A 27,014-nucleotide genomic window follows, 5' to 3' on the forward strand; every position below is an offset into this window, starting at 1 on the left:
GTGACTGCAACTTCCTAGAGTACCTTCTAGAGTAACATCCATTGCAAAGGGTGGAGGCGCTTACTTTGTCTCTGGTGACACAATGACATGACATGACACATATTGACATCTGTCATCATTTCACATCCGGATTGTATGCGCATGTCCCGGTTCGACCGAGCTCACGCCCATTCCGTTTGAAAAAACAAACCGCAACTCTGATCGAAGACGTTTCAACCCTGACGAAACCGCCACCCATTCCTGTTTCGAGATGAGTGAAGAGGTAAGACCAATAGTCGTTGCTCGCCGTTTACCTCCCACCCGCACGACATCGCAGCGAAAATTGTTTACCTCTAGAGGCACCTATGTGGCCTACACGCTTGTCGTTGTGGCCGGATTTGTTCTAAGAATTGTTTTCCGACTTTGCTCGTGATCTGCTTGTTTTTTATGTGAACGATGAAGCATGCAGTGACGCATCGTAACGATCAAATTGTCAATGTTGCGTGCTGTTTGTCTGCTTCACTTCAGTCCCACTCGAAATCCGTCTTTTGCGAGCGTCTGTACGCTTTCGATGGAGGCCTTTTCCTGCAGTCGATTTGTAGTGGGGTTTAAAAGCTGTGCACACGTGCAGTCATCGTTATCTTGCTTTTGTACGTCACTCACTCTAGGTTGAGGAGAAAGTCAAGTCTGCAGATCGCAGCGAGCTGTTGGACAAGGCGAAGAAGTCTAATGAGGCTGTGCAGCACGGCAAGTTCCGTGCGGCTATTGACATGTATACTGAGGCGATTGCTCTGGACTTGAGGAACCACGTTCTGATCAGCAACCGTTCTGCCGCCTTTATTCATGTCAAGGACTATCAGGAGTCGTTGAACGACGCAGAGCGTGTCATCGAACTCAAACCGTCGTGGCCAAAGGTGGGCTACATGATCACTGCGCAGGTCTGTCTCTCTGTGTGATGTGTAGTTGTGTGTTCGTGTGTAGGGATACTACAGGAAAGGAGTTGCTCTTCAGTGTTTGGAGAGATACGAAGAGGCTCTGGTGTCTTTCTCTAAGGGATTGGCGTTGGACTCGAGCAATGCTCAGATATTGGCAGCTCTCATTGATGCTGCGCTTATGTCGTCAATTGGAGGTTAATTCATTACGTGTTAGGTTAGCGTATGTACAAGGTGCTAGTGTGACAGGAAAATATTGCTAAAGTGACATCAGTCCGCCTCTTCGTACTGATGTCTATTTTCTTTGCTGACATTTTGTCAAGAATATTACTGTCTGGGTGCATAGATTAGAGCACATTCCAATATTTATGCTTGGAAGTTGCATGGTACCATAAATGTGGAGGTGCATGCTCATTTATTTTGCACATTCCAGCATCATTCTAGCTGGTCTGTTGGAGAAAGATTTATAACATTGTGAGGTATCGCCTTTAGAGACTTTGGTAGTAGATGTTTGTATCCAGTCTCAGAGTGTAGGAACCTACAGTAGCCATAACTCTATATTTGTTCTATGATGACATTTCATACAATGTTCCCTTGTTGCCTGCTGTCGTTGTTGTTTGATTTCATCTGACTTTGATTGAGTGAGAAGAAAACAAGTAATGTGAACATGTTTGTATTACATTGTTCTGTCAGTTGAGGCCTCCCATTGTGTAGTGTTGATCATATTTGTAGTATTAATTGTTTGTGTGTTGTGACTGTGACAAGCAATGGGTTGCTTGCTATCTGATCCTCCCAGTAACTTGATATCACTAAGCACCTGTAACTGGTAGATGTACTGTACATGTACTAAAAGAGGTATGATGGTTATTATGGGCGGGATGACAGTACTAGGAGTTATTCAGTATATTTGATTATCCATAATCTAGTTTCCATAATCTGCAGAGGGAGTTTGAGAAGGCAAGCTAGCGTACAAAAGTTTTTACAATTACATGTATCACATACATGTACCAGAGTCTCATCACAGGGTATAGCTACAGTAGTCCCTCTCAAGTGCAACCCCTCCAGTGTGCAACTGCCTCCACTAGTTTGGTTGTGACCAGTTTGGTCATGCATCTACCTATCATGTGAAATCACCATTATGACCAGTTGGGGTGGGCTTTGGGGTGGGCTTTGGGGTGGGCTTTGGGGTGGTCACAAACAAAAAGGGAGGTTACTGTATTTATAGAGCTCTAGTCAAGCTGTCAGAGTTCTGTGTTGAAATGGATGTATAGAGTAAGAGTGACTATTGATGAGACTGCTAGGTATGAACAATCAAGCCTGATGGAGATAAACTAAATTTCTTTCATGGAGTGCCCGTTTACTGAAATATCAGCTAACGTTGTATCTTCTCTTGTCATGTCACCTGTTCTTGTTGTTGCTTCCTTTTATCACTTGAAGATTGATAAAGAAATGAATTTATGACATGTAAAGCTATAGCTACAATATACTACAGCTGTGTAAACATTTATTTCCTATGTAATGCAAAGTTCTGCAGGAAGATTACATTTATTAATTATGCTAGTAGTGTTGTTGCTAGCTAGTTGTTATAAAATGGTGCATGTATATTTGTCTTAGCCTTTCTTCTGTTAGTCTGTTCATTGGTTTGCTTACTGGCTTGTTCAACGATTTGGAAAGACTGACTAAACTGTTTTTATGTAGGCACATTTCAAACTGTCTTGGAGCATTTCCAAGAATCTCACCTGGACAGTAATGTGTTTGTGATGATGTCCATTATTGGTCAGCAACTTTTGACAAATTCACTTCTTGACGAAGCCTTCCATGTACTGACAGGAGCTGAAACTGTTGGAACAGACAACGAGAAACTGAAAGCATCTCTTATGTTAGCACTTGGAACAACTTGCTGGAAGCTGGGATACATTGACAAAGCACTAGAAAAAATGCATATGGAACTGGAGATTGCCAAGTCTTTGGAAGATAAAGCAGGAGAATGTCGAGCACTGAACAATCTTGGCAAGTGTTACCAGCAGATAGGAAATTATGAAGTTGCAGAGAAACACCACAAACGACAGGTGTTGGTTGCACTTGATTTGAATGATGTCGAAATGGCAGCATCAGCCATGAGTAATCTTGGTCATACTTACTATGCCTTGAAAGAGTTCACAAAAGCTTGTCAGTGTCATGAAAAATGCCTGGAATATGCAAAAGATCTAGATGATGCCTTACTCATGTCTCAGGAATTGGGCAGTGCCGGATGCTGTCATCTAGTTGTTGGAGAAATTGAGAGAGCATTTGAGTGTTTTGACGAACAACTGGAGATTGCCTCAAAACTAGAAGATCATGCCGAAGAAGCCAAAGCATATGCTAACCTTGGAGCAGCTCACCAATCTCAAAGAAATTTCAACGATGCTCTTTATTGCAACCAAAAGTTGCTTGATCTTGCGCAAGACATAGGAGACCACCAGCTTGAAGCTCGAGCGTATGCAGGTATGGGTCATGCTAATAGCAGCCTGGGAAGCTTGAAACAGGCTTACGCATGTCACTCTCAACAGCTAGCAGTCAGTGATAAGATAGGTGATAGCATTGGACAGGCACACTCCGTTTCCAATCTTGGCAACATATGTCAACAGCTGGGCAACTTCGATGAGGCGTTAAAGTATTTTACCACTTACCTATTGAAAATGAGAGAGTTGAAAGATAAAGTTGGTGAAGCAAGGGCCTATGGCAATTTGGGAACAACTCACAGTGCTCTAGGAAATCACCAGGAAGCTGTCAAGTTCCATCGGTGTATGCTAAGTATATCTCGAGACATCAATGACCAGCGTGGTGAGGCAAGCACTTGTGGTAACTTGGCAATTGCGTATCAGGCACTGGGTGACTATGACCAAGCAAGTGAATTCTTTGGTCGTCAACTTCATATGGCACAGAAACAGGGAGACTTGATGATGGAATGCCAGGCATTAAATAACATGGGTAATTTCTATTGTTTACTTAGTCGACCTGGTGATGCTGTGTCCTACTTGAGACAGAGTCTCGAATATGCTGTCCAGCTCCAGGATATAGGAAGTCAGCTGAAGGCTTGTGGCAACCTTGGCAAGGCATATGACTCTATGGGAAATATTGCTGAAGCAAGGAACTATTATGAGCGTGCGTTTGCACTTGCCAAGCAGATGGAGAACCATGGAGGCATGTCTACTGCTTCAGTTAGTCTGAATCAGATATACAAAACACTAGGTGATTTTCAAAAAGCTGTGGAACATCACGAAGAAGTCTTGGTGTTGTCAACGCAACTGAAACATGTTGTTGGGCGATGCAATGCTCTAGCAAATTTGGGGGATATATACCTCAACACAACTGATTGTACAAAGGCCATGGGTTATTACGACGATTTACTCACAACATCTCAGAGAGAGGAACAACGGTCTTTTGAAGCTATAGCTTACAAAGGATTGGGTAATGTCTTCAATGAACTTGGGGATCATGTCAAAGCACTGGAGTACTACGCCAGAGATTCACAGATCAGACAAGAGCTGCAGGAACCTGTTGGTCTTGGGACAGCATACATGAATATGGGGTCAGCGTATAATTCTCTTGGCCACTTTGACGATGCTATCGAATGTTACAAAAAGAAGCTTGCGATTGCAGGGGAGCTGAATGACAAATTGGGAGAAGCAGCTGCGCTTGGCATGTTAGGAATTGTTGAACGGAACAAAGGGAATTTTCATCAAGCTCTGAGGTACCATGAGCAACACTATCAGCTTATGGCAGAAGGTTCATGCGACATGGATGACCAAGAAGTGCTAGAAGAATTTGGTGCAGCATGTGCCAATTTGGGTGACTCTCATGAGTTACTAAATCAGTTTGCTGAAGCTGTCAAATACCACGAGCAAGTTCTGGAGGTCGCACAACGTTCCCTAAATGTATATCAAGAGATGCGAGCTTATGCTGGCCTTGGCAGGTCAAACATCAAACTAGGGAAGACACATGCAGCATTTATGTTTTTTCAGCATCGCTTGCAGTTGGCTATTCAGCAACGAGATTTGATCAACGAAGCTGAATGTTATGCTGACATGGGAGACATCCAAAGGGTGTTGGGGTATTATCCAGCTGCTCTCGACTACCATCAAAGACAGCTGCAGATTGCATGGAATTTGGGTGACAAACGAGGAGAAAGTGATGCTATCTATGGTCTTGCTGAGGTTTGCATTAGTATGGGAAACTACCAAGATGCAGTAAAGCACCAACGTGAAGATCTTGTGATAACAAAAGAAATAGGTCAGGAGATGCGACTGCTGAGAGTTTATAGCCGCCTTGGATTCAGCTACCGCATGCTGGGAGAGTTGGCTAAGGCTGTGGAGTGCCACATTGAGGCCAAGATGCTTGCAGGAAATATAAGCAAACCAGAGCTCCTCTGTGTTGCTTGCTGTGACCTTGGTGTCGATTACCGTTTGCTTGGAGAGCATGACAAAGCACTAAAACAACTGGAAGAAGGACTGAACCATGTGAACTTAGTCCCTAGTCGGAGTGGTGAGCACGAAGCCAAGCTGAGACACAACATGGGTCTTGTGCTTGTTGAGGCGGATAATTTGCAAATGGCCTGTATTCACTTATATCGTTCTACTGCTATTCTTGACCGTGTTAGAAGAGAGCAGCACTTCAGTGGGCAAGAAGACAAGGAGTTGCGTAAGCTTCAAGCACTTGGCTACAGCAAGCTGCAGCAGGCTTTAGTCAGGCAAGGTGAAATTGAAGAAGCTCTTTGTGTGGCTGAACGTGCGAAAGCTAGTGCATTTGCATCGTGTCTTCTGGAAAGAGAAGTGAACCCAGAAGTTATCAGATCATCCAGTTTGCTTCAGGAGCTATCCACTTTCTCTGTTCAGGACATCTTAACCACTGTGAAGAAAACACAAGGAACTGTCATATATTTCTCTCTTGTGCAAGATTATCTTTACACGTGGGTACTGACTCCTGATCAGGGTATTGTCAAATTCCAAGAGGTCCTCTTGCCTGGCAACATAACAACTGGTGCTGATTCTGATGTCTCTGATGGACCAGAGTCCAATTTGAGCCTTGCTGATCACATTGTCCTTGCTAGGCACTCTCTTGGCATTGACATTGATCACATCAGGGCTACGCCATCGCTCACCTCTCATGGCCATAGTGACGGTCAATATGTACCACCATTGTCACCAGCCAACAGCCTAGATAGTGAAGAGCGTTGTTGGCCTTCAATTGATCAGCTGGATAGTCTAAGTGGAAGTGACGTTCCTAGAAGCCGCTCACCAACTGAGGGAGTAGATAAGAAACAGGGATTGGCACGGAAAGGATCTATAAAGCGATCTAAACAACCACCACCGGTACCACCCAAACCAAAACGTGTGTCTTCGTTGCCTCATCACGGGTTCAAAGTCTATCGCAAGAGTCCAGTTGATATTGAAGTTTCCAGTGATGTTGTTGATGCAGCTGCAGCAGTTATTGCTGGTAGTAGGGCTGGCAGTCCAGTGCGAGCAGTTCCCTCATCAGGAACAGTAAGAGAACCTCAGTCTCGGTATTCTTTTCGAGAGTCGAGCTTGAAAGCCAAACGCTGGCTTCCCAACAGTTCCAGTCATGTAAATCAAATCGACATCCGTGTTGTTCAAGAAAGCTTAGATATACCCGGTTCTCATTACAGTGGTAGCATTTCCTCCTTCAAGCGTGATGCACAGGCTTGGCAGAGCCTGTATGATTTGCTATTGGCTCCTGTTGAAGATTACCTTCCTGAAGTACCTGGTGGACTGGGCTCTCATAAACTCCTTGTTGTAATTCCAGATGGAGATCTGTATCTTGTGCCGTTTGGCTTACTCCATTCTGTCAAAGACAAGCATCTTCTCTGTCATCATTATCGTTTCATCGTGGCTCCATCTCTTCATGCACTAAGTCACCAACGATCTCCATCTCCAGCTAGCCGCCGTGTCTCAGTCCAGAGTGAAAAACTGCCACATCCTTCTGAACGATTCCTTGTCATAGGCAATCCCAGAGCACCAGCACAGAGCAAAGAAGTCAAATGGTGGGGATCACTACCAGGAGCTGAAGCAGAAGCCAATGCTATTGCTGACCTCCTTGGTTGCAAACCAGTTCTCAAAGAAGAGGCCACAATGACTCGCGTAATTGAAGCCATGCCTCATGCTGAATTGGTTCACTTTGCTACATACTTGTCATGGAATCTTTCCGTGTTAGTGCTTGCTGCCCCACAACAGAAACTGAGTGGTGATCCTCTTGACCATGTCGGTGAAGTGCAAATAGCACCAGAGTTATCAGAGTTTCTTCTGACATTGGATCGAATTCTGGAGCTGCCAATGCAGGCCAAATTGGTGGTAATCGGGGCATCTCTACGAGGAAGCCATGGTGCTGTTAGTGCTGATGGGGTTCTCAGCCTCACTCGAGCATTTCTTGCTTCTGGTGCTCAATGTGTCCTGGTACCTCTCTGGCCAGTACCTGAACAAGCACTCAAACTATTTATGAATGCATTTTATATGGCTTTGCTACGAGGGAGCTGTACCAGCCGAGCTCTAAAGTATGCTATGCGTATAATGCAAGAGAGTAAACGGTATGCACATCCTGCAAATTGGGTTGGATTTGTACTGGTTGGTAATGATGTCATTATTGACGATCAGAAACACAGACTAGCTGCTGCACTTCGTGTCATGCTGCAGTACCCTGAACATAACATACAGGCCTTTAAGGCTGTAAAGTACTTTGTCACCAAGGCTCAGGAACGGATTAGTCGTGGCATGACGTCGGCTCAGTTTGTAGAGTATGCTCATCTGCAAGAGAGACTTGGCACTCAAAGTCGTGGAGGTTGGGAGGACGTATTGACTTGCTGTGGATTTCAGTTTCAAGGCCCCATATCAGTTGACGGAAAGGCTCCGAATGGAGTGCGGATTAGGCAACCACGGTCAGTTATCTTCTTTCCAGAGCACGATGACGCTGGAATCCATAAGGAATGCATTCGTCTGCTGGAGGCAATGCTGGGTAAGTAAATGACGGTGCTGTAATAATGCTGTAACTAGAAATAATGAGCAGTAGAGTAGTGGTAGACTACAATAAGCTGAAATCGTAAGGCAGCCTTATACATATGTGCAAGTCTAAGTCCACCTCGTGGGTAATCAAAAACTGGAGATCTTTGATATAGTAAAAATGACATCCTGATAATGGAAAATGGAATAAGACATTGGAGAAAGGGAAAGAGGACAGTGGTGTAGATCTATTGACGTTTCTCCGAAGGAGTGTTTATCAGAGAATTTAATTAGATTCACTTCAATGTGATCAGAAAACTTTGAAGTTTTAACTACTGTTAGTGCTCATGAAGCCATACCAAATCAGCTCATCACTGGAGATACAAAGGTAGACAGGCATTACAAATGAAGCCAACACTTTCTTAGTTAATGTCCCTCAATTTTTCAATTTTTATTTCAAGAATGTGCCAAAGATTGCAAATTACGAGTACCACATATTGTAGCATCCTGACATTTCTGAAGGTACCACACCAAACATGTGAACTTTGTTATGTAACTGGAAAGTTTGCTACCAGAAGTCGAAGGACATTGAGTGAGCAGATAAGGACAATCTCTGTGTTGCATGTATGAAAAAAATTTATGTTTACATGTACACGCAAGACCTAGGAGCACTCATTTATCCATGCATGGGATGTTTTCCAGCTCGTTTGCAAATAATCAAATTTGCTATTTCTTTAGGTTTAAGTCCTGCTGCCCTCAAAGCTATTGCAATGCTCCTGCGAGCTCCGCAACTGTCAACTTCACTCCGCAGCCTTGTATGTAGTTATAACTGATTACATTAGGATACATATTGCTGACTTTGGCTTGTTGTTTCTAGCTTCAAACTGTCCTAGATTGTTTGCAAAGAAGTGATCAGGATGAGGGAATAATTGTAGCCTTGGAATTTTCTCTGTGGCATGTTGTTGGCTGTCGCCCTCTTCTTGAGGCATTGGCTTTCGAGCCAAAAGAAGAAAAAGACGGTGAAGTCGTACTTCTAATTCCCCGCACTGTTGACCAAGACATGATACTGAAGACAATAGACATTCTCACTTCAGTACTTGGTGAGTCAATCATACAATGATTTGACGGCACTGTATAATGTTATGTATCAACAGGCCCTCTAGAGTCTACAATAAGTGATCCACTACCTGACGTAGCCGAAGCATTTGAAGGACTAACAACAGCAACATTACAAACAACAGAGTTGTAATTATCACAGGTTGATATAGAAGAGTTATTCATTAAGTTTTTACACAGTTGCAAGGTTTATATGAACAGTTCTTGACTTGCTGTGGGTTGATTGGATATTTCCTATTTATGTAGTGAGGTTAATTAAGTGAGGTCTTGATCGGTCCTCTGAAACAGATTATTTTCTGTACTTATGTACTTTGACAGATAGTGAATTGAGTCAGCATATAACAAATGTACATTGGATTCATTATTCAACATTGTCTACAGAACAGGACTTCTTACTTTCTGTAAGATCCATTCTTCTGCATTTCTTGGAGCAGTTGACGTGACTTGATGAGTTCATTGAATCGAGTCTGATACTGAGTGAGATGAGACGACACATCCTTCAATGTTTTATTGAGTTCCTGGCTGATCATTGCTGCTTCACTGATCCAACTCACGTCTTCCAAGTGATGTCCCAAATTCGTAACAGAAAGTCCCATTGCAGTAAATAACTGAAACACAGCAAATTGCCAACTGCGAATCAATTACAGATACAGTATACAATACCGTAGAATAAGATAAAATATATGCGAGGAATTTATTTTGGCGGATTTTTCAGGGACCGCCAATATAAAATCCGCCATTAATTTGACCCACGTGATTAGGCATCATATGGCAATGTGGTTGTATGTCATGTGGATGAGGCCACAAGATGGTAGGTAATCCCTGTTTGCCTCTGTTGTGCCTATGAATGAGGCTGTGCAGCTATGAATGAAGCTGGACTGTCACATTCACGCAGGCCCCGTTCTTTGCACTGAAACAGCAGTTCTTTATCACTAGAGGCAGTAGTTGGACACCAGTAAGTTAGGGAAATGTGAGCCACAAACACAGCTGTCAATCACAAACTCCTCCATGACCACTTATGGTAAGACATATATCGGTTATCAAACAACAATGTCCGACCACCAAAATAGAATCCGCCAATATGCTTTGTCCATCAATTTCTTAGCAAACCGCCAATGTTCGTCTTATACGGTATATCTAATAGCATATATATATATAATGTGTGTGTGTGTGTGTGTGTGTGTGTGTGCGCGTGTGTATGTGTGTGCGTGCGTGTGTGTGTGTGTGTGTGTGTGTGTGTGTGTGTGTGTGTGCGCGCGCGCGCTGTGTCTGAGCTAATTAACTTAATTAATTAACTTACCCTTGCCGCATGTTTGTGACAACTGGCGTCCATTTCAATATGATCTCCTGTAAACGGTTCTCTCAATCTCATAACTAACTCTTCCTTCTTTTGCAACGTGTCTGTGAGTTGAGAAGAGAGCTCCTCCAGTTTCCTGGTCCTTTTTTCTAACACATCAAGGTGAATTAAGTCAGCAGTTGTCTGATCCCACTGCCTATCCTTTATCTCCAGTTCTAGAGCATTCATCTCTTTTTTCAACTTTGTGATATTTCTCTGTTGTCTGATCATGCGCAAAGATGGCATCCGTCTTTCCCGTTCAATCTCTCCGTGAGGAGGTAGATGCTCTGTTCTTCTAGCAAGAGCAACAGCTGTATCAATCGAACCAACGGAAATTCCCTGCAACACCGTAGAATCCCATGGATTTTTGGAAATGCTCATATTCAACGTATCCCGCGATCGTATACGGGAACATCACACTAGATCTAATATTGACTGTCCCGTATATTAAAAAATAAGAGACGTAAAGTTTACTATTAATTAATGATTCGTGCTTTGAACATATACTGTGTAGTGATTGATGTAGTGTAGGATCGACAAGGGCAAAAATTAGGTCGCGCACACATTGCTGGGTATCCGAAGGGTCACCCGCAATGGCCTTCAAGTTGGCTGCGAGTGACGAAACGAAACAAGTACTAGCTGAAGCAATGGTAAAATAAGTAGAATAAAGCTGAATTGTAAGGCCCTAAGGCACGGGTTTGTGTATCTGACAGGAAGAAGTGAAGAGTGCTGTACCATCCCATCTGTATCGTTGTTTCTTGAAAGTGATGAAATTTGCCGTAGACTGTTTGCTGACGGAGTTCAATGTTACAGGAAGAGCTTTACGGTCACTAAATTCACGTAAGTGATTACCAGTTACTTTAATAGTGAAGTTATTCTATCAATTTGTCGACTATTTTACATGATTTCAGTGGAAATGAATTTTTGTGCTGTTGAAGCTGAAACTCCTCTAGTCTGTCACTTAGTCTACCTTTTGGGATATGAAGAAGTTGACGAGGTAAGAATTTTAGCAGTTTGTGCTTTGACTAGTCTCTAGCTGCATGTGTGACAACGCATAGCAACAAAAACAAAATTAGGCTAGATAGAGTACTACCACATCTGGTTAGTCTTGAGGAAGGTATTTAATGCTTGTTAATCGAGTTATTAATATAGAGTCTGTGTACGTTGTATTTTCGTGCTAATTGAACTATTTTTGTAGCCCTTTTATGAACCTCGTCGTCATAAGTTTGCAATGGTAGATGTCAGATCTAGCAAGTGTGCTCTGGAGGCTTTCCAGGTGCTGGCTATGGAAGAAATTTCCCAGTCTTCCACAAGCAGTGTTGCTGACCTCACTTCAATAGGTGTGATACATGCATAAAGTGGACTTTTTGGTAAAATTTGTCAGGTCTTGCTTGTGTAAACATTTTAATGCTTTAAGTTAATTGCTTGTTCAAACTGTTTATCCAAGAAATCCAACAGTTGTTAATGTTGTCTGTTGCATGTTCTGTGCATAGAAAATGTGCCTCTTATTGTGGCTCATCTTGCTTACAATTTACATCTTCGACTTGAACCGATTGGCTTATCAACTGCCAGGACTATGATGGGAATAATGGAAGAAGACGTTGTTGCTGCCATTGCATGCATCGACTACCTAGCATTTCGCCTTGGTGTAATGGCTGACGATAGTAATACTCTGGTTGTGTGGAATTTAGCTAAGGAGATGATGACAGAGTATATGTCAAGTGGGGGATCCAGTTGCAGTGAGGTTGAAGTTAGACAAATTTTGAAGGAAGTGGCTACACGACTGTCAGTTGAACTGTCATTTAAAGTATCCACGGAACTGGTACACGTACTACTATTTACCAACTGTGTTGAAAAAATAGCACGTCTAACAAGATGTGGTGAACTTCCCAATTCAGAAAATATACACTCCTATGAACGAAGCTTCAATGCACTACCAAGGGGATTTCTTTCTGATAAATTTTGCTTATCTTGTGACTCAGTTGTTAAAGCAATGACTAGGGCACTTGAATGCCAGTTATCATCAGAGGTAATTGAACAGATTTACAGGCTAGTTGTATGGCAATCTCGACATTTCATTTATCATGTGAGATCAGAAGTGGTGCAGATGCATAATGTTGGCAGTCAACTACATGGAGTTATTGGGCAAGACAGTGTGGATTCTCGTGTGCTAGAAGAGATGTTGGCAACTTTCCAATCAAGCTATTCTCCAGTTATTTCAGTATCTTCTGTTGCTGAAGTTGTGACTAATAACGATGAGGAAAAACATACAGAAGATATGAATGAGAAAGAAAAGGCAGATAATGAAAGTGAAGTGGATGATGAGCCATTTATTGAAAACAAATTGCAAAACATTGCAACATGTGACAGAAATACTGTTGAATCTTGTGGAGAATTGGATGATTCTCATATATCAATTCTTGAAAGACAGGTTGACTATAGTTTTTCATTTGGTCAACTGCGACACATTGAAATTGAAATTGATAGGCTGTGTGAGAAGTCAAGATTTCGAAAGTCTGGACTGAAGAGAGATATGGAGCAGCTGAAGAATGCACTATCATGTACATCTGACTTAGTAGTTGTCGAGGCTTTAAGGGAAGAACTGACTAAGAGTACAAATGAGTATGAGGTTGACAGTCAGCTGACTGCACGTTTGGAAATGGTGAAATCAAAGTTGAATTTGAAACAACAAACACTTCGATCACATGCTACTCTCAGGTGCTTGTCATGTGAAGAACTGAGGCAACATCTTCGTGAGCTAGTTTGCCGGTGTAGGCAGCAGCATGTGGGATCTAATGTTGAGCTAGTGGTCACAGTGCTTCCCTTATTTACAGATGATGAAATCACTTTGTTGTGCAAAAAATTGGCATTAGATCTAAGGATTTCAGAGAGTGACTTCGATACGATGCACAAGGGCAAAGCAAGTGCTGTTACTGAACTGTTGGCTTATTTCAAATAAGACATTACAAACATTGATAGTAATTGGGATGATAAAATAATGAAAATTTAACTTCTGCTTTTTCTGTCATGCAACACAGAACACAGTTACAGTACTAATGGATATGACTTTATTGGTGAGGTTGCCATTTGGGGTACCCTTGCCTAGATTTCAATGGTATTTAATTAAACATGCTCTGGAATAGATCATTTTAACACTACTGCTCTTAACTTAATTGATCTGAAATTCAGAATCAGCAATAGGGATGATCTAACATTTGTTGCTGCTGACCTGACCTGCGTGTTTACTCTTCCGGAGTTTGTTAAAATATTAATATTTGGATAATTCTCAATTATTTAAGTTTCTTTATCTTGTATCAATCTCAGAAGTATTTTCACTTTTCGGCACGAGCTCGAGCACGCGGAAAGTCCTGGGTTTCAGGACCCCTCCTCTGCAACAACACGCCCACTGCAGCCGAGATCTTGTTTGTTGAATGTACCCTAGTGTTTTGATGGATGGTAAATTCGTTCAATTCTAAACCTATATGCCTATAATTATCTAATGATGCTAGGAAATTATATAACCCTAATACATGCAGATTGAAGTGAGTTTGCTAGTTCCGTAGGTCAAATATAGCTGCTATGGGGCGTGGTTAATAATACAACTGGACCCTCTCTTTCGAAAAATTGTATATCCGCGCCTGCATCCCTACATGTACCCATCATATTCTCAAAATGTTTGTATACTTGTTTCATTCATTTTTTAGTTACGTAGATGAAGTGGTATTTGTCTCGCTCCAGTCTGTGTTGCTACTGTTGTACATGGTTGGATGGAACACGTGCAGCGTGGGATTCGATACTTTGACTGATGGTACAGTCTGTACGATAATAGCAGCTGGCGGATATACGTAAACTGCGTTGCAGCAGTTGACTGATACAAGGTCACAGTTCTAGCTGTTGGGTCATTAGAATTCCTCGGACAAGAGCGAATCGTTTCGTATGACTCACGGCGCTGTAGCTGCTTTGAGTGAGGCGCTAGCCTGCCTGATATTGCGTTTTTTTGATTACCGACAGACGGCTTCTGAGGCGTGTTTGCGTTAATAGTCTGGTACCATTCGGAACGTGTAAAGTCGAGCGTTACGTGGGTCTGAGATTTTTGCTGAGTTTTGAGAGATCTGGCTAGGATGTGCTTGTATGGGTGGCCATTTTAGATTCTTCGCATCCTTACTGTACCTACTCAGCTGGTGTCTAGCTAGGATTGAATATCCGCGGGAAAGCCGAATGCGCAGCGAGCTATATATATATATATATATATATATATATATATATATATATATATATATATATATATATATATATATATATATAGTTCCTAGCTAATTGCCGCAAGCTTGATTTGTTGCCGGGGACAAGGGTGTTACCGCTTAAATTTCGAGCCACACATTCAAAACTTTGAACTGAGAAACGTTAGTTCTAGAGCGACACTTCACACTCTGATTGCTTGTACACTCAGCAAGGAACTAAAGCATGCATGTGTTTCAATCTATAGTTGAAAATCGCCATATCTAAATGACATAAGGGTTTGACACGTAGATGCTGAGAAAGACGGAGTTCAGGAAGAGCTACAATAATTATGCACGAAGATAGCAAAGACATTTCAATTCTCGATGCAAACGATGCCAGCAAACGAGTTGGTATCGCTGCTGTATTGCAGGTTGTAGTAGTCGTACTCTCCTGCGTGCTTGTAAGCATTAGTCGAAAGCGAATCGCGAAATCTGAAATAATACCTTTCTACTCCCTGAAATGCGTAACTATTCCACCCACATTGGCTATGGTAAGTGTACGTGTAGGAGTAACGTCTGCTGCCAGTGAATATTCTTTTTCCCTCTTCAGTGCACGCCCAATGATATCCGTTGGGACAGTCGTACTCTTTGGATGTGTTCCATTTGTTAGACATAGACACTGCATAATACACCGAGTTGTCGTGAGTTGATCGACGGAAACCGTTACAATTATCGCTCTTCAGCATCCAACTCGTATTCGCTATGAGACACATTTCATACCAATATAATGCAATATCAACTGAACTAAGAGTGGTATTTATACCTGGTACAGAAATGTTGACTACAGCAGCAATCGCGTTTCCTCCCGCATAACACATGTATGACCCTTCATCTCGCCAAGTCGCATTTTCGATGACGAGGGTGCCATTAGGCAATACTGTACGATTTTGTATGACCTCTGTTCCACACGAAACCGACTTGCTTGGAAACCTCCAGTGTGTATACGCCGGTACGCCTGGAGCCATACGAGCTGTGCAGTTAATCTCAATTTTCCGTGAGGAAGAGGCATTGATAAACAAAGGTGGACGAGAAATGAATTCAACTTGAGTGACAACTACATGCACGTACACGTACAAGAAAATTAGTATCACGACTTTGTTATGCATGAGCAGACAATTATGTTTCTTACATATTTTTGCGTTTTTCACGTCGTGACCTAAATAGTTAACAGCGTGACAGCTGTATATGCCGGTATTGTGGACTGTTGCGTGTTTAATCCTTAATTTTCCTGGCTTGTTCGTCCTTAGACGGACGGATCCTCTTGTCCAGTAAACGTCAGGAGCCGGCGGACCAACTCCATCACATTGCAACACTACACTTTTTCCTGACGAGACAGAGAGGAATTCAGGAAACTTGCTGGTCACACGTGCAGCACCTTGTAAGATAAGAAATTAAATCAATTTAATAATAAGTAAAAATGGTATACAGGTAGGTGTAAATGGACTGTGGAGCAACTCACATTTGATCAATTTTAGTTACAATACACAATTTAATTATTAAAAGATCAAATTTTATAATTTTAATATTTAAAATTAAAAACGTATAAATTAATAATGTATAAATGTAATAATTAACAAAGAGTCTAGAGTGCGTGCGTGCTTGTGTGAAATTTGTGCAACTGCCATAGGGTATTCACAACTTTAGTTTGAAATACATTTGTTATATCTACAGTATTAGCGCGCGCACCGACCCACACCTGCCTGTCTGCTTACACACGCAGTATAATTTTCAAAAAGGTCAGTAGCGAATAGAAGTGTCTAGTCTAGCATTTCTGTGGCAGTTTCTATTTGACTGAATGTATATATAATGTAAGTCCAACTAACCTCTCACTATAAGTGGTATGTCTTCTCTGATGAGAAGAGATGACAACTTTGATTTTGTTTTGCCAATGCAGCTATAGTTTCCGGTGTCTTCTAGTCTCACTTTTCTAATGACAAGTGAGCAGTTATAGATCTCCGTCTTGTTGGGCGGTAGTTCATCTCCTTTTCTCTCCCAAGTGAAAGAGAATCCCGGCATGGGACAGAGTTTACATTTCAAGAAAGCATCCGTGTTATTCACCACGTGAACCCCGTCCACAAGCGAATCAGTGAGACCTGCCGAAGTCATGATCAAATCAAACATGATCGTTTTACTACTATTTTTTAGCATTTCTTAGTATCTATAAAGAGCTTACTGTCTTGCAGTTGCAGTGTGACTGAGTGTCTCTTTGATCCGAATGCATTTGTTGCAGTACAGAAGTAGATTCCTTCGTCTTCATTTTTCACATTCTCAATCAACATACTTCCGTTTGAAGTAACTGTCATTTCGCGAAACGACGACGCATTGGATACGCGAGACCACGAAACGGTTGGTTCTGGATCTCCTGATGCCGAACAGTCCAACCTCACCGTCTGACCGGGTTGCACTATTACTGTTGCAGTAGGGACAGCCACGAAAGATACGGGAACTATGAAAAACACGTTCATGTACAATAAAATACTAATTAACTAAAGTTGAGATGGTGTATTATATTGTTGCGTTGTAATAAGAACGATGCATGCATCACCAGTAAATTAGTCAATCATATAACTGAGTGTTTAATTCTTTAATTGTTTCTAGAGGCGTTTTTTCAATTGCCGATTGCCAGCGAAATGGGGTTTTGCCAGAAATTTGAACTAGGTGCTTGTGTCGAAATCCTCGCAGCTAGCAACCACTCAAGTTTGTCTGTTCCACTATTGCAAACACAAAAACTTTTTAGGTGGTTTACTTTAAGCTCTGCATTATTGGCTTGAAATATTATGTACACGAGGTTGTTGTATCTGTGACAGACAGAAACGTGAAGAGACATGCATGCTTTTTTTACTGTGGTGTTTCTTCTTCTAGACGTGCAGAGGACTTGGCTTTGAAACGCTATGTGAACAAATGGTACCTTAGGAGCACCATATCACAGGTGTGATTGAGTACGAAATTGTATACTGTTTGTACCCACTGACCGTGCACATGCACCATTGTATATAGTTATGCATATGATTACTTGATGAGTGCATCCACTCATATCCCAACTACTTAGTTAGGGGAACAAGAAGTGGCGTTTACTCATCTCATGCAAACAAGGTACCCATGCTTAATTGAAATGTTGGCCTATTGTAAAATAAAAGCATTGAACATGCTTGTGACGCTATATAGATGTCATCAGTTGCGTCTTGTGCTCTAGCGCGCACTATATAGAAAACAGGGTAACCCAACATTCTACAAAGCTGAACGTCTTCCATGGTATCTTTGAACAAAGGGCTTTGGCTATGCCAAGATGTAGTCAGTAAGTGTAGTGTATATGATTAACAACCAATACATTATCAAAGAGCAGACCATTTTGTTTATCTAATTAGTAAATTGTGTGAAAGCTATTCTAATTTTAATTAGATCAACTTTCCTTACTTTGTACCACCAGTGGTGCGTACGCCTTAGCCACTCCAAATATGTTTTCTGCCACACAAACATACGTTCCGGTATCGTGTCGACGAGTGTCGGTAATAGTGAGAGTTCCGTTGGGAGATATGGATGAACGAGACAGCGGCAAGTTGGAATCAACTTTCAACCAGCGAATCTCTGGTCGAGGAAAACCACTGGCTTGACAATCCAATTTAGCACTTTCTGAGACTGCAATGATCGCATTTGCTGGCTTTGTAGTAATTACAGGAGGCTCTGCACGAAATAAATAGATAACATTTTGTCTATACCATAGAGCGCTGGTGTCACGCAATAAATAAATCTTCTAAATCTAGTAAACTGATTGTTCGCTCTCGTGAACACTTACCAATGCTTTCGCCGCGTTTTCCAGTTTCTCCTTTAGCTCCTTTTGGACCTGGAAATCCCATTGGGCCTGTCTCACCTTTTTCGCCACTATCGCCTGCATGAGACAAAAACATTCATGCAAAAGCACTGCTGACAGAAAGACTAGTGAGAAACCTGAAACGCCGGGTGCGCCATCGTCTCCTTTTGGACCAACGCTCCCTTTCGGGCCTGAAAAAGTAGAATTGTACAATGGGGGCGTTCCCAGAGACACCTAAACAGACAATGGAGATCGCATTACCTTGAATGCAAAGTCTCTCGTTGCTTGCGCAAGTTGTCTCGAGTGAACGAAGCTGTACAAACAACATAATACGCTAGTGCAATGGGTTGGTCACTAGATATGAGAGAAACCACCTGTAACTCTGCTATCTTAGTGAAGTACTCTTCAAACAAAGAAGCGCTGCTCTCTTCATTGCTCAGAGCTCTTGCGTGACGGCGCTGACTATCTTCTGGCTCTGTAGCGTCATGCATGTCTCTGAAATCACGTCGATGATGATGATGATGAAAGACGTGCTGCTGCAGATAGAGCAGTTTCCTCTCATGTTGGGATAGCTCGTAGAAATTGTAAAGGCTGACTGCAACCAGCAGGCAAGTTGCAACCGGAGTGCTGTAGAGAATTAGACGCCCACACCAAGCCAATCGCGAACTGCTCGCACGTTTGCTTGTTTCCGCCATGTTGAATCTCTAGCAGGAATCTAGGTCTACCCTCGGAATCCCAAGCGCATCACGAGTTCACACTTTCAAGAGGTAGCCTCGCAAGCCAGGCTCTTCCGCGCAGTCGCTGAGCGAAACGCACGTGAATCACACGAGGTTTTGCCGGAATTGCTACGTATTCGTTGTATGTATTCATCTGTTGGAAGGAGAAGCGAGCACTACGAAGCTACTTTACGCGTTTTTGATTGTAAGAACTAATTAGCTGTCACCAAATCGCCCTACAATGCGAAACGCCACACTTGTACGTACTGTACACGCTTGCTAGGGTACGTTGCATTCCAGCGTCAAGCCAACCTAAATACGTGTAAGAGTCGCCGTGACATCAAAAGCGAATGTCTATTACACATGTTCACCTGCAGTACACAACCCTGACACTCCTATATATATAGACTGACGATTATAGCACTAAGCTATAGTCTAGTGACGTTCGTTGACAGATGTGTCTAGATGCCGAGATCGCTTACTAATATGTATTTGAAGCCAAAAGCATTGGATACACATTAAACATTATTGGTATGCTGCTGGAGTCTCTTTCAATGCCAGTCTATCTAAAGGTTTAGATTACCGTGAGAAAGGTTTTTCGAATTTGAATCGAATGAGATCCTATCCAGTAATAGGGATTATGCATATGAAATGCTCAGCAGCTGTGATTATAAAATTAGCATCATGTTATTAATTGCTGTTGCCATAGCTAGGATACGTAGACTTACTGTTGCATGCAGCAGAAGACGGACAAGAACACGCGAACTTTCTGATGCGTCGACGGAGACGCAGCTGTTAGATGCTGAACATGCTATTTCTAGGTCGACACAACACACCAAATTATTAACTAGCAGCCAATCCGATTTGTAGTACCCTCAGCAGGGAAGTCAAGCACGTGTCCTAATAATTAATCTAGTTGACAACGTTATCATCAAGGCGCATTGACGACACCTGGCATACGACGTTTCATAATCACATAAAGGTTTGCAGTCATATAATATGTAAGTTGACAAATACGAAGTTTGAGAAGAGCTGCAATAACTAGTAGCAGAGACATTTCAATTCTCGATGCAAACGATGCCAGCAAACGAGTTGGTAGTGCTGCTGTATTGCAGGTTGCTGTAGTCGTACTTTCCTGCGTGCTTGTGCGCATTAGTCGAAACCGAATCGCGAAATCTGAAATAATACCTTTCTACTCCCTGAAATTCGTAACCATTCCACCCACATTGGCTACGGTAAGTGTACGTGTAGGAGTAACGCCTGCTGCCAGTGAATATTCTTTTTCCCTCTTCAGTGCACGCCCAATGATATCCGTTGGGACAGTCGTACTCTTTGAATTTGTCCCATTTGTTAGACATGGACACTGCATAATATACCGAGCTGTCGTGAGTTGATCGACGGAAACCGTTACAATTATCACTCTCTAGCATCCAACTCGTATTCACTGTGAGACACATTTCGTATACATGCAGTATATTCAATTACTAAAAGTGATATTTACCTGGTACAGAAATGTTGACTACAGCAGCAATCGCGTTTCCTCCCGCATAACACACGTACGATCCCCCATCTCGCCAATCCGCATTTTCGATGACGAGGGTGCCATTAGGCAATACTGTACGATTTTGTATGATCTCTGTTCCACACGAAACCGAAGACTTGCTTGGAAACCTCCAGTGTGTATACGCTGGTATGCCTGGAGCCATACGAGCTGTGCAGTTAATCTCAATTTTCTGAGAGTAAGAGGCATTGATAAACGAAGGTGGACGAGAAATGAATTCAACTTGAGTGACAACTATACACGTACATGTACATGAAAATCAGTATCATGATTTAATTAAGAGTTTGATAGGAGCAAACAATCATGTTTCTTACATATTTTTGCGTTTTTCACGTCGTGACCTAAATAGTTAACAGCGTGACAGCTGTATATGCCGGTATTGTGGACTGTTACGTTTTTAATCCTTAATTTTCCTGGCTTGTTGGTCCTTAGACGGACGGATCCTCTTGTCCAGTAAACGTCAGGAGCCGGCGGACCAACTCCATCACATTGCAACACTACACTTTTTCCTGACGAGACAGAGAGGAATTCAGGAAACTTGCTGGTCACACGTGCAGCACCTTGTAAGATAAAAAATTAAATCAATTTAATAATAAGTAAAAATGGTATACAGGTAGGTGTAAATGGACTGTGGAGCAACTCACGTGATCAACTTTAGTTACAATTACAACACACAATTCAATTATTAAATGATCAAAAAATTTGTAATTTTAAAATTTTGATAAAACAGTGTATGTGTAATAATCAACAAAAAGTGAAGTGCGTGCGTGCTTGTGTGCAACTGCCATAAAACGTAACTCACAACTTCAGTTTGAAATACATATGTTATATCTACAGTATTAGCGCGCGCACCCACACCTGTCTGTCTGCCTGACTACACACACACACACACACACACACACGCGCGCGCGCGCGCGCGCGCAAACACATGTGCACATGCTATAATTTTCAAAAGGGTCAGTAGTCAATAAGTATATATTTTGGTGCATTTGTAATGCAGCTAGTATTTGACTTGATGTCGGTCTCTAACCTCTCACTGTAAGTGGCATGTCTTCTCTGATGACAAGAGATGACAATCTTGATTTTGTCTTGCCAATGCAGCTATAGTTTCCGGTGTCTTCTAGTCTCACTTTTCTAATGACAAGTGAACAGTTATAGCTCTCCGTCTTGTTGGGCGGTAGTTCATCTCCTTTTCTCTCCCAAGTGAAAGAGAATCCCGGCATGGGACAGAGTTTACATTTCAAGAAAGCATCCGTGTTATTCACCACGTGAACCCCGTCCACAAGCGAATCAGTGAGACCTGCCGAAGTCATGATCAAAATTGAAATGACACAGTAACATGATCATTTTACTTGGACATTTTATTATTTAGAGCTTACTATCTTGCAGCTGCAGTGTGACAGAGTGTCTCTTTGATCCGAATGCATTTGTTGCAGTACAGAAGTAGATTCCTTCGTCTTCATTTTTCACATTCTCAATCAACATACTTCCGTTTGAAGTAACTGTCATTTCGCGAGACGACGACGCATTGGATACGTGAGACCACGAAACGGTTGGTTCTGGATCTCCTGATGCCGAACATTCCAACCTCACCGTCTGACCGGGTTGCACTATTACTGTTGCAGTAGGGACGGCCACGAAAGATACGGGAACTATGAAAAACACTTTTATGTACAATATAGTATATTAAACTAAAAGTTGAGATGGTGCATTATGTTGCGTTGTAATAAAAACGCTGCATTGCCAGTAAAGTACAACTGAGCGTAAATGCAGCAACAAATGGGGTTACGGGCTGTTAGAGAAGGAATGCAGATGTTTAGCAACGCTGCGACCGTAGCAGTGACGTTGTTGAACCCACTATATATAATGGTAACAACAGCAACAATTGGCAGCCAATGTAAACAAAGGAAGGACTTTAAACGTTCCCATACCGCTTTAGACTTCTTTGATTCTAGAATCATTATAGTATACGACCTTTGAGAAAAGTAAAACGTCGTCCAGATCGTATAGCTATCTATATGCCGGTTGCTAGCGAAACGGATTTTGTCAGAAATTTTGGAAATAGGTACTTGTGTTGAAACCCTCGCTGCAACCAGTCAAGTTTGTCGTACTACTTCAGTATGTATACGCAGTCTCTAGTAGTTGGTTTACTTTAAGTTAAACTAACAATAATTGGCTTGAATATAAGTAAATGAGGTTGTTGTACCTGTGACAGACAGAAATGTGAAGCTATAGCCTATCTACTTTCTAGTGTCATGCCAAAGAGACTTGCATGCATTTTATTACTGTGCATAGTGCTTCTCCTTCTAGGGGTACCGAGGACTTGGCTTTAAAACGCTATTTGAACAAGCCTTGGTTTATTGGTGTACCTTGGGAGCACGGTGCTACAGCTGACCGAGTACGAAATTGTACTCTCTAGTACCGACCGTAACACATATCCACCGCTCGCTATACATGTAGCTAGAGTGAGTGCATTCACTCATATCTCAACTGCTTACTAGTAGACAGTGTAATAGTTACAGGAACAAGAACTGCGCTTCTCATGCAGACAAGGTATCCCTCTAGTGTTGGTTTGTACAATAAAAGCATTGAACCAGTATGTCTTTAACGCGCGCTAACAGGGTGGTCATGAAAAACCCAAACATTTTCCAAAACTGAACGTCTTTCTTTGTATAGTAAAACCAAGGGCTTCGGATATGCAAAGATGTATATTATATATCAACAACCAATAATATCAAAGAACATGCAGACCATTCATTTATTTACTAAATTGTGCAAACCTATTCCAATTTTAATTAATTAGATCAACTCTCCTTACTTTGTACCACCAGTGGTGCGTACGCCTTAGCCACTCCAAATATATTTTTTGCCACACAAACGTACGTTCCGGTATCGTGTCGACGAGTGTCTGTGATAGTGAGAGTTCCGTTCGGAGATATGGATGAACGAGACAGAGGCAAGTTGGAATCAACTCTCAACCAACGAATCTCTGGTCGAGGAAAACCACTGGCTTGACAATCCAATCTAGCACTTTCTGAGACTGCAATGATTGCATTTGCTGGCTTTGTAGTAATTACAGGAGGCTCTGCACGAAAAAATAGATAAGATCTTTTAAGCATTGGTATAAGTGTTCACGACAACGAACAATCAGTTTTACTAGATTTATTGCGTGACACCAAGCGCTAGAGTATAGACAGTTGTCCACTCTAGTGCTGGTGCCACGCAATAAGTAAATCTTCTAAATCTAGTAAACTGATTGTTCGCTGTCGTGAACACTTACCAATGCTTTCGCCACGTTCTCCAGTTTCTCCCTTGGCTCCTTTTGGACCTGGAAATCCCATTGGGCCTGTCTCACCTTTCTCACCTCTATCGCCTGCGTGAGTTAGAGACAAAAACATTCATGCAAAAGCACTGCTGACAAAAAGACTAGTGAGAAACCTGGAATGCCGGGTGCGCCACCGTCTCCTTTTGAACCAACGCTCCCTTTCGGGCCTACAAAAGTAGAATTGTACAATGGGCGTTCCCAAAGAGACATTATAATTGATATTGTCGATCGCGTTACCTTGTATGCAAAGACTTTCGTTGTTTGAGCAAGTTAGTTTGAGCGAACGGAGCTGCACAAACAATATAATGCGCTGGTGCAAAAGGTTGGTCACTAGATAAACTAATACGAGAGAAAATCTACCTGTAACTCAGCTAGCCAAATGAAATACTCTTCAAACAAAGAAGCGCTGCTCTCTTCACTGCCCAAAGCTCTTGCGTGACGGCGTATAATCTCTTCTGGTTGTACTGGCTCCGCGGCGTCATGCCTGTCTCTGAAATCACGTCGATGATGATGAAAGACGTGCTGCTCTAGGTGGATCAGTTTTCTCTCGTGTTGGGATACCTCGTAGAGATTGTAGAGGCTGACTGCAAACAGTAGGCAGGTTGCAACTGGAGTGCTGTAAAGAATTAGACGCCCACACCAAGCCAATCGCGACCTGCTCGCATGTTTACTGGTTTCCGCCATGTTGAATCTTTCCTCGGAATCCCAAGCGTAGCATGGGCACACGTTTTCAGAGTAGCGCGCTAACTGGTAATTAAGCGAGTGGATTTCTACTCCTCTCTTACAATACATGCTACGTGATTGATTGACTGTAGGTTGCCATAATTAGAGGTACTTTTTCATAGAGTTAATGGTCGACTATAATAATGTTGTTTGCATGAATGTTTGCATGATACTGTATCTAATTTTTACTTTTGTAGATCCACGGACCTTTGACTCCGTTCTAGATTTCACCAACTTCATGATCATCTTGCTACACCAAAGCTTGTGTAGTTTAGTTGGTTGTATTAGTGCACAACTAGCGTCTAGGTGTTGTTGCGTTGACAAAATCTTTTTGACGTCCATATGTGTGTTTACTGTAAAAAGGGTTTTTCGAATTTGAAGCAAATCAGATCTGGATGATCTAGAACTTTCATATTCTAGGCTCCTAGATGTGTTTAATTAAACAGGCAGTAGAAATAGGTAATTGCTGCAATGCAGTTGCCATGGCTATAGCACCTAGGACACCTACACAGTTGCAGCAGGGGACAAACAGTAACAATCAACAATTAGGGAACAAGACAGGAACATTCTTTCTGCCAAGGATTGACGATATGGGAATGACGAGGGCAGAGTAAGACTGAGTTAATTAATTAAGACTATCTACATTCTACTGTTTACTTAATTAAAGCACTCGTAAAAGAAACGTATATGGGAGATCCAGGTTGAGCACTGTGTCGACAGAAAAGCAACTCTTTACAGTCTAACTCTAACCCATAACCCTAACCCTAACCCTAACCCATAACCCTAACCCTAACCCTAACCCTAACTCTAACTCTGGACTCTAACCCTAACCCTAACACGAACGATTCTGGAGCGTTGTTTGTTTGTAAATGCATTGCTTTCCTATCGAAACACTCGGAAACGCAAAGTCGGATTTTGAGGCAGGAGAGATAGAAACGAAAAAGAACTTGGTACTTGAAGCTGTCTCAAATTCGAAGGAGTTGAGTCATGTGAGGAAAATAACTAGAAAGAACACAGGATTAAAAAAGAAAGCTGAGAGGATGTAGACATACTGATGCTTTTGATGGAAGCTGACAGAGTCGAAGTCAACTTACCAAAGTTTGCAGTCATTGACATAAATATACTTCCTCGTGTATCATTGGAAGCTGTTGACGGAGGAGTCATAATGAAGAAGGTTGCTTCCAGCATGTCAAATGAGTTAGTGGGGACTGTGAATTCTACTAAAGAGAGCCTTGCCTGTGACATTAGCACAGCTGGGCTTGACTGTGATGGGATATTACGAGAGATGACGTCAAACTTGAAAAGAGACTTTCATGGTATTATTCAGGAGATTGGTGAGGAATTGAAGATCATTCGACAGAAGGCGAGTGAGGTGACAGCAATCATGCCAAAATTAAAAAGGCAAAAATAAAAGGCACAGGACGAGGTGGATTCAATGGGTGTGACTATGAAGGAGAAATGCAGTGTGGAGAAAAGTGCGCAGGTTGACAGTTATACTGAAAAATAAAGTTTGGACAGAACAAGATCTAGCAGGAAAGACCAGAAAACAAGTCAATGAAGAATAGTGCGATGCGTGAAAAGAGAAGTGAGGTTTCCTTAGCTGATAGCAGGCAAAGTGGCACGGCAAAGAAAGAATTGGTTGAGAACAAATGGACTTTTGTTGAAAGTCTCAGGCGTCAAGTCTTTGGTGGGTGTGAGAAAGGAATTTTGAGATGTGTGGAGTTGACAGAAAGGTTGGAATCTAAACGTCAAGGTATACAGTTGCTCACGAAGTGCTCGAGTAAGAATACCATTACAAGCAAAGGACACGGTGCTAGACCCATCCGTTTGGCCGAAAAATGTGAGAGTAAGGTCATGGGTCATAAAACCAAGGCGGGCAATGTAAGGAGTGGTTTTAGATAATTAGATTAGTAGACTATAAAGGTAGAATAGCACTTAATTAACACTCACTCGATGTTAGCCTAACTGGTTGTACTGTACTTTGAGCCATTGATATATTATACGTTGTATTGCACTAGTATACAAACGTTACAGGCAAGGGAAACACAAGTTCATGATGAATGATCTCAGTTTTAGCCAAGAATTCAAATCCTCGATGGACTATATATCTGAACTGTTTGATGAGATGGACTTTTAGCGCTCCAGGAGCATTGGCTGAATCCTATGGAATTTAATTATTATACAGCTACAGTGTACTGTCTAAGTTAATTAATTAATTAAATACAGTCACGTGCCTCGATGCCGGTGTA

General features: G+C 42.0%; 5 protein-coding genes across 5 annotated transcripts; 2 read left to right on the plus strand and 3 right to left on the minus strand.

Moving 5' to 3' along the window:
- Positions 1 to 166: 166 nt before the first annotated feature.
- LOC134177317 (tetratricopeptide repeat protein 28-like) lies at positions 167 to 9,385 on the plus strand. Its single transcript, XM_062644096.1, has 7 exons — positions 167 to 262; positions 648 to 893; positions 961 to 1,108; positions 2,610 to 7,916; positions 8,639 to 8,715; positions 8,778 to 9,000; positions 9,055 to 9,385. The coding sequence occupies exons 1-7, from the start codon at positions 251 to 253 to the stop codon at positions 9,147 to 9,149; spliced, it is 6,108 nt and encodes a 2,035-aa protein (XP_062500080.1). The 5' UTR covers positions 167 to 250; the 3' UTR covers positions 9,150 to 9,385.
- LOC134177339 (uncharacterized) lies at positions 9,185 to 10,839 on the minus strand. The gene is made up of 3 exons (XM_062644116.1): positions 10,317 to 10,839; positions 9,413 to 9,624; positions 9,185 to 9,325 (listed from the first exon to the last, which is right to left on the minus strand). The coding sequence occupies exons 1-3, from the start codon at positions 10,731 to 10,733 to the stop codon at positions 9,319 to 9,321; spliced, it is 636 nt and encodes a 211-aa protein (XP_062500100.1). The 5' UTR covers positions 10,734 to 10,839; the 3' UTR covers positions 9,185 to 9,318.
- A 95-nt stretch (positions 10,840 to 10,934) lies between these two features.
- LOC134177328 (uncharacterized) lies at positions 10,935 to 13,549 on the plus strand. The gene is made up of 5 exons (XM_062644106.1): positions 10,935 to 11,002; positions 11,066 to 11,192; positions 11,264 to 11,349; positions 11,551 to 11,692; positions 11,846 to 13,549. Exons 1-5 carry the CDS (start codon positions 10,946 to 10,948, stop codon positions 13,309 to 13,311), a joined length of 1,878 nt encoding a protein of 625 aa, XP_062500090.1. The 5' UTR covers positions 10,935 to 10,945; the 3' UTR covers positions 13,312 to 13,549.
- A 1,205-nt stretch (positions 13,550 to 14,754) lies between these two features.
- On the minus strand, positions 14,755 to 19,153 carry LOC134181388 (roundabout homolog 1-like). Its single transcript, XM_062648662.1, has 10 exons — positions 18,815 to 19,153; positions 18,702 to 18,753; positions 18,578 to 18,631; positions 18,426 to 18,518; positions 18,047 to 18,313; positions 16,806 to 17,078; positions 16,456 to 16,725; positions 15,762 to 16,007; positions 15,396 to 15,686; positions 14,755 to 15,332 (listed from the first exon to the last, which is right to left on the minus strand). The coding sequence occupies exons 1-10, from the start codon at positions 19,133 to 19,135 to the stop codon at positions 14,947 to 14,949; spliced, it is 2,253 nt and encodes a 750-aa protein (XP_062504646.1). The 5' UTR covers positions 19,136 to 19,153; the 3' UTR covers positions 14,755 to 14,946.
- A 762-nt stretch (positions 19,154 to 19,915) lies between these two features.
- LOC134181379 (roundabout homolog 1-like) lies at positions 19,916 to 24,732 on the minus strand. Its single transcript, XM_062648650.1, has 10 exons — positions 24,403 to 24,732; positions 24,280 to 24,331; positions 24,156 to 24,209; positions 23,998 to 24,090; positions 23,536 to 23,802; positions 22,097 to 22,369; positions 21,748 to 22,017; positions 21,032 to 21,277; positions 20,658 to 20,951; positions 19,916 to 20,600 (listed from the first exon to the last, which is right to left on the minus strand). Exons 1-10 carry the CDS (start codon positions 24,724 to 24,726, stop codon positions 20,215 to 20,217), a joined length of 2,259 nt encoding a protein of 752 aa, XP_062504634.1. The 5' UTR covers positions 24,727 to 24,732; the 3' UTR covers positions 19,916 to 20,214.
- Positions 24,733 to 27,014: the final 2,282 nt, after the last annotated feature.

This window comes from Corticium candelabrum, chromosome 1 (genome assembly GCF_963422355.1).
Source record: "Corticium candelabrum chromosome 1, ooCorCand1.1, whole genome shotgun sequence".
Lineage (NCBI taxonomy): Eukaryota > Metazoa > Porifera > Homoscleromorpha > Homosclerophorida > Plakinidae > Corticium > Corticium candelabrum.

Excerpts from the sequence above, each read along its gene's own strand:
- LOC134177317 (XM_062644096.1), top strand. Across the intron at positions 894-960 it reads TCAAACCGTCGTGGCCAAAG|GGATACTACAGGAAAGGAGT; the intron begins GTGGGCTACATG and ends GTTCGTGTGTAG. Across the intron at positions 8,716-8,777 it reads CAACTTCACTCCGCAGCCTT|CTTCAAACTGTCCTAGATTG; the intron begins GTATGTAGTTAT and ends TGTTGTTTCTAG.
- LOC134177339 (XM_062644116.1), bottom strand. The coding sequence starts at position 10,733 with ATGAGCATTTCCAAAAATCCATGGGATTCTACGGTGTTGCAGGGAATT. Across the intron at positions 9,625-10,316 it reads GTCACAAACATGCGGCAAGG|TTATTTACTGCAATGGGACT; the intron begins GTAAGTTAATTA and ends GCTGTGTTTCAG.
- LOC134177328 (XM_062644106.1), top strand. The coding sequence starts at position 10,946 with ATGGCCTTCAAGTTGGCTGCGAGTGACGAAACGAAACAAGTACTAGCT. Across the intron at positions 11,193-11,263 it reads TTTACGGTCACTAAATTCAC|TGGAAATGAATTTTTGTGCT; the intron begins GTAAGTGATTAC and ends ACATGATTTCAG. Across the intron at positions 11,693-11,845 it reads TGCTGACCTCACTTCAATAG|AAAATGTGCCTCTTATTGTG; the intron begins GTGTGATACATG and ends TTCTGTGCATAG.
- LOC134181388 (XM_062648662.1), bottom strand. The coding sequence starts at position 19,135 with ATGGCGGAAACAAGCAAACGTGCGAGCAGTTCGCGATTGGCTTGGTGT. Across the intron at positions 18,519-18,577 it reads TGGCGCACCCGGCGTTTCAG|GCGATAGTGGCGAAAAAGGT; the intron begins GTTTCTCACTAG and ends TGTCTCATGCAG. Across the intron at positions 17,079-18,046 it reads CGCACCACTGGTGGTACAAA|TTCCCGTATCTTTCGTGGCT; the intron begins GTAAGGAAAGTT and ends TGTTTTTCATAG.
- LOC134181379 (XM_062648650.1), bottom strand. The coding sequence starts at position 24,726 with ATGGCGGAAACCAGTAAACATGCGAGCAGGTCGCGATTGGCTTGGTGT. Across the intron at positions 24,210-24,279 it reads CGAAAGTCTTTGCATACAAG|GCCCGAAAGGGAGCGTTGGT; the intron begins GTAACGCGATCG and ends CTACTTTTGTAG. Across the intron at positions 23,803-23,997 it reads AGAACGTGGCGAAAGCATTG|AGCCTCCTGTAATTACTACA; the intron begins GTAAGTGTTCAC and ends TTTTTCGTGCAG.